We start from the raw sequence: 6,614 nt of genomic DNA on the forward strand, positions 1-6,614 counted from the left end.
ACATATAAACCATTTCCCTTTAATAGGTAAGAGTTTAGTTGGACAGTTGAAGCAAGTCATAAATATGGAAGCAGTTAAAAGGAATTCAGGATATAAATAATAGCTTGATATAAGCTTTGTCATAAACCATTTTGTATTTGTGTTCCAAGTCCTCTCATTTCTTTCTTCTAGGTGCCCTTCAAATTTGCCTTTTTAAAAATTTCCCTAGATTCCACCACTGATGACTCTTCATCCTCCCTATTACTGTGTTATTACTGCATCCTCTTAGCTGTTTTTGTCTCCTCTAACCCATCCTATATAGGAAGTCAATCATCTTTAGATAACACGTACCTTGAGTCTTTTGTTGCTGTTCCACGAATTTTCAATGGTCTTGTAGTCTACTACATCATGTCCAAATTCCTCTGCATGTTTCTCATGATCCTCCAGAATTGAGCTCTAATTATTCTACATTATGAAGAACTTGCTCTTCACTGTACCCCACCCAGCTCCTTCTCACCAGATCATTTTCCTCTAGTCACATTATGCTTGCTAAGTTCTACCTCTCTTCCTTGGTTTGTGTTAATCTTTCCTGAATTTCTTCTTCCTTACTCTCTACATTTCCAAATCTTTTCCATTCCTTAAGGTCTACATGGAAACCCATTTCCTTCATAAAACTTTCCCCAACTCTGCCAGCTAATTTTGGTCTCTCCCTTCTCCATTCCTTTACCACAGTCTTATGGCTCAAATGATACAATCTGTCATTAGGTGGTAGTCATTGTTCTATTATTCCTTTCTTTTGGTGTGCTAATTCTGTTTGATAGTCCTAGATTATAAATTGAGGGTAAATATAAAGGCTTTAATTCCTTCTTCCTTAACATTTGGCACAAGACTAGTGGACAAAAGTTAATCAGTATTTTTATTCATTATCCTAATGAAAGTACTGGTGTTTTATTATATTGTTTCAGAGGCTGAGTGAAGAATGGGGCATGATTCAGAGGTCTATTAGAAATGTCTATTAGGGTTGTATTTCATTAAGGATATTTAACAACACAAAGTACAAATGAAGATTTAATGTTTATCTGATTATATATTTAAAATATATGTTTATTTACTTACAAGCTTATAAAAAGCACTCAAAATAGTCCATTTGTTTGATCTTGTTTGAAAGTGTAGCTGTTGAAATGACCTATTTACAGTGAATCAATGGTGCTCTAAATGTGCTAGGAAATGGATATTGTATGGATAGAGTAACAACTCAAGTATGAACGCTGTCTAATAAGAGTTTACACACCATCAAGTCTACAAACATTAAATATCATTCACAATAGGATCTTTCTTATCCTGCAATTTATCTCAATTTTTCTATTACCTTCTTTCATTTTCTCTTCTAGCTTTACTCACAGACAAGCCTCCCAAGCCATTGTTCCCCATGGAGAATCAGCCAAGTGTTATAGATGTCCAGCTGGGTAAGTCCCCTTCTGGGAATAATAGATCCTAAACTTGCTCTCTGTTAACAGATGGGGAAAATTACATGAACCAGGAAAGGTTTATTGCCACTGTTATTACATGCAAATCAATTTGTGTCTGCTCATTTATAACCCTGGAATTCAGTTTAATAGTTTAAGGAAATGAGTTTGAATTGCATCAAGGAATTGTAATACTAATTGGTTCCACTAGGTATTAAATGTGCTATAGGACAGAGCTTTTTAACTCTGTGATTGATTGATTCATAGGTGTCATGCATTGGTAACCAGTACAAAAAACTTTTCATGCTTGGTAGCCAAAAATTTTCATTTAGAGAACATTAACTCTTGGAGAATAGCACTTTTTTAAAATAAAAGAGCCCCTCAGTACAACTTGTAAAATGATTTGATAATATTATTTCCAATGGTACACTACAGGGCTATTTAAAACTTATTTTTAGGTTGAGATCCTGAGGATTTATGAATATCTGGTGTTGGTAAAAGTAACAAGTTGATTTATTGGTGCTAATATTTTACTGCAGTCTCAAATAAAGACACAAGGTGTTGAGCCTTATATTTGAGTCCTCTACCAGTAAGCCTTATATTTCAAGAACTGTGAACTTGAGACTCAGAAGCCTATTAGTATCTCTTCATACCATGGCCTTTACTCTAAACCATGTACTTTAACATTTGTGAGCTTTAATCCACCTAGGGTTTAATTCTATTGCTTCAGTTCTAAGTAAGGCAACTGAGTAAATATACTGGAAGTGTATTGGGTTTATTTCGATAATATGATTTATTGAAACCTGTGAGTGTAGTGGTACCTACCAATTATATAACCAGGGAAGATAAATTAGTCACAATTTCATCCACTTTGTAATGTTTTTTACTCAATTTTTGATCTTTCCGATTCAGTTTGGATTATTAGAGGCTTATTTATATCTTGAGAATAGGTGAGAAAAAAAAATATATTCCTAAGAACTTGTTCATTTTTCTAAAAATAATTATAGCACATTGTAGTTAATGCAGCATACCAGTAGGAGTACCAAAATTAAGTATTTTAAAACAAACAAAAACATGAAAAAAGAAAAGAAATATGTTATTAAGAATGGATTGTGGAAATATTAGTGAATATTTTGTAGATAATGTTGAAGTATTAGAATATGGTTCTCCCCCCACCACTTGTATTATTTTGAAGAATCATTACATTTTGTTAAAGCCAAATCTAGATGGACTGACACACACCCTCAGTAATTTTTGCTTACATCTTTCCATCAATACTGGGATAAAAATATCTCAAGTTGTACTCTGTGGTTTGCCAGGAGTTACATGAAGCCATAGGTTAGCCTTATGTCATAAGTTTTCATGAAGATTTAAGTGGATAATGCCTTTTATATGAAAACTTATATATTATAGAGTAGAAATAAAAATTCAAACAACTATTTCAAATTTTGTCTTTGTGGCCCATGAGTGGATACTTCATTTTCCTCTGCTATTAGTCAAGCTTTAACAAAAAATGTTAGATGAGTACTTTTCTTAAGCAAGGAGAGAGACCATTGTAAGGAGTACATTTCATTGAGATTCACTGGGTACATAATTTGTATGTTCTATTTAGGACATCTCTAAGATATGTGCTTGGTATAAATGCATATTCCAACATAGGTATATATGCCAATATAACCCACCACCAACACAACCCTGTAAAATTACTAAAGTAATTTGTTTTCAATAGTTGAAAGGCTGAACATTTCAGGTTTTAATTTGTGACACAACTTGGAGACAACTTTATTGACAGAAAGATGGAGACCTGCCCATTTTTCATCCCAGAAAGGCTGCTTCTCTGAAATGCTAAAGCAACCATGTAATTCATGGAAAGGAAAAAAAAATCAGTTAAACCATATCTTTGGCATTTCAAAAAGCACATAACTAGTTAATTTTAAGTGATTTTAACTTTCCATATATTTATTTAGCACCATTTATTCACAACTGGAAGTTATTTTGTAAGTTACTCTTATGCCTCAATAGCAAAGTGATGTTAAGAGTACTTACTCCTCAGTGTCAGTGGGAGCTCTGCAGTCAGAATCTTTAGAAATCCCAGGTGTAGAAAAGAGAGAAAGATAATTGGGTTGATTGGACATCCCTCTCTATATCTGGAAAATTTTCAGATTTCAGTAAGATCATGAAAACTTTTGGAAATAATTTTTATTTTTTTAAGTTTATCAAACAAATTAAGCTTTAGACATCCTCAAATTAGAATTAAAACTAGAACTACAAAAGAATACAACAATCCAATTCAAACAGCCTAGCACATTACCAAGTTTAGGTTTCCCCAATCTCAGTCAGTACCTAACATCTGAGACAACATTCTATTAGATTAAAGTTCACCACAGACTTTTTGTTACTCTTACCATTTAAACATGTTATCATCCCCCTTCCCTTGAATCTAAGATGGCCTTAGGGATATGCTTGATCAAAAGAGTATGATAAAAATGATATTCTGGGAGTTTAGAGGCTGGGTCAAAAGAAACCTTGAAGCTTCTCTTCAGGGCCTGGTCTTCTCTGAAACTACCATGCTATGAAAAGCTCAAGCCACATGGAAAGGCCCTAGAGGATGGGGCATCATTTGAAGAAAGAGAGACCAGTGAACATAGAGGCTGATAAATGAAGAAGCCATATTGAAAGTGGATCCTGTAGCCCCAACTACCCTGGCTTATGCCATGTAGTTCAGGGAGAAACCATTAAGGTAAACTGTTCTGATGTTTCTAACCCAAAAAGTTATGAGCAAATAAAACAGTTGTTATGCTACAGTAAATTAGGTAGTTTGTTAAACAACAGTAGATACCTAGAACATACATTAATTTTCTCTAAAGAATTGTAAGTTCCATTTTCCCCATAGACAAGAATCCCATGCAGGCATTTTATACAAAATGAGATATATTGAGGGAAATGCTTAAGTGCCAGCTTCAGGATAGTTTTAGAAAACATAGTCATGAATTATTATTTATGTGTTTCTTTGAGAATTACACTCAGTTTTCAGTTCTACATATTTGTAAAGGCAATCCAGTAAATGGAAGTTTTCAGTAGAAATGAATACTTCTTTTGTTCATGGGTTGGCATCAGTACAGATATTTTGTTGTGTCTCTAGAGGAAAATAAACATCTAAACTTTCTCTTTTCTATAGAGTAATCCATTAGTCATCCCCAATGTTATAGAAATTTACACACTTTTTGCTGACATAGTGATGACAGTTTGGTTGTTATTAAATTTTATTCACATTGTAATGCTGAAAGAAGATTAATCTTAACCAAATAGCCATACATTTTGAGATGATAAACACATTTTTTTTCTTTTTTTTTTTAATTTTTTTTTCAACGTTTATTTATTTTTGGGACAGAGAGAGACAGAGCATGAACGGGGGAGGGGCAGAGAGAGAGGGAGACACAGAATCGGAAACAGGCTCCAGGCTCTGAGCCATCAGCCCAGAGCCCGACGCGGGGCTCGAAATCACGGACCGCGAGATCGTGACCTGGCTGAAGTCAGACGCTTAACCGACTGCGCCACCCAGGCGCCCCGATAAACACATTTTTAACAAAATAATATGAAAACTAGTGCTCTCACAAAGCAAACCTATTCTGCTAAAGCAGACTGTGGTAATGTATGAAATATAAAGACAAAAGCAATATACAAAACACACAAAAAATTCAATTTTGTCCTATCATCTCCCATTTATTTTCTTACTGTGAAGGTAAATTTAGCTTTAAATTTGATAAATAAACCTTTACTATACCAGCGCTAATTCTTTTTTTTTGGCAGTTGAAAAGAAATATATTTTCATTTTTTCTAAGAAAAAATAACAGTGCATTAAATGATATTAATTCATATTACATTTTAATACCAAAGTATTGAAACATCATTGCAAAATGTGCCCTACTTGAAATGCTAGGTAAACCATTCTTTAGGCACTGCTTATTTTTTTTTAGAACCCGAATGCATGCTTTACAAATTGTAACAGACTCCTGGAACCTTTGAAAAAGCCATGAATAAATGCGGATGAAAAGATTTGAGATCTGACATCTAATTGCAATTGAAGGTAAACTTGGAAATATAACCTGTTCTTCTCATTGATGATAACTTTTTTTTGGAAATTTCCTAAGACTTAAAATAACCCAGTGTCATGCAGAAAATACATATAAACACTGTTTAGTTTATCTTTTTGTGTCAAAGAGTCAAAAAGGAGGTTTGGGGGCCTAAAGTATATCAGAAAAACTCAGACCCATGGAACAGTTCAAACTAATTGAATAAGTCAGATGTTTCAAAAGGCCGGATAGTCATCTTTAGATGAATCTGATCCAGTATGAAAGATTCTCTTTATTTCTCTTTTATTGTCATTCAGAATTTATTTTATTTTTATAAGCTATTCAAATTCATATTTCATGGCTGTGTTATATGCTACTGGATCAAACTTTCTTTGTGTATAAAGGAATGTTAATCTTCATCAGAAATCGATTTCACCAGCATATCAGTTTCTACTGAAAATTGTATTAGGTCCCCGAAGAGACCACTGTAAAAGGCTCTACAAGAGTATAAAGCAAAATATATTAGTTAATGCAATACGCAGGACTACAAGGCAAAAATGAGTAACTAATTGAACCCTTAAAACAGGAAATTAGCTGTTCAACCAAATCTATCTTTTTAAAACTTTATTTAAATAGAAACAGTTTTTGAGTTCTTAACAGATGCCAAACACTATGTTAGATCCTGGGGATCTAGAGGTGAATAAAATAAGGTTCTTGGCCTTAAGCTATTTTCAGTCTAGTGGGAAAGACAGATGTGTATGCAGAATTACAATGCAATATGATAACTGTCAAACAGAGATGGGAAAAGGGAGAATGACTATTTTTGTGGGAAGACCTCATAAATTAACAGTTCTATACTCTGCTACTCAATATAATGATATATCTCTGTAACCTTAAACCAAGTACTAAATTTATTTGAAAGTAATTAAAAATTATAAAATATATAATGTTATGAAGTAATAAATTATCCACCATTTGCTTCAATATGGCAATATTAAAAATGGAAACTTATGATACCCTTGCATCTCTTCAGTTTAGCAAAATTAGTCAACTCTTTCTAAAGTTATCATAGAAACACAATCCCAAGCAAGTCACA

At 33.4% G+C, this 6,614-nt stretch overlaps 1 protein-coding gene across 1 annotated transcript in view; it reads left to right on the forward strand.

Annotated features, from left to right (window-relative positions):
- The window catches only part of IL1RAPL2 (interleukin 1 receptor accessory protein like 2), a 317,570-nt gene extending 315,841 nt beyond the window's left edge, over positions 1-1,729 (forward strand). Inside the window, exons 6-7 of the mRNA XM_043570008.1 lie at positions 1,371-1,445; positions 1,713-1,729. Of these exons, the coding sequence (XP_043425943.1) occupies positions 1,371-1,445; positions 1,713-1,729 (92 nt within the window). The remainder of the gene's footprint in view (positions 1-1,370; positions 1,446-1,712) is intronic.
- The last annotated feature ends 4,885 nt before the right edge of the window (positions 1,730-6,614 follow it).

This window comes from Prionailurus bengalensis, chromosome X, assembly GCF_016509475.1.
Source record: "Prionailurus bengalensis isolate Pbe53 chromosome X, Fcat_Pben_1.1_paternal_pri, whole genome shotgun sequence".
Lineage (NCBI taxonomy): Eukaryota > Metazoa > Chordata > Mammalia > Carnivora > Felidae > Prionailurus > Prionailurus bengalensis.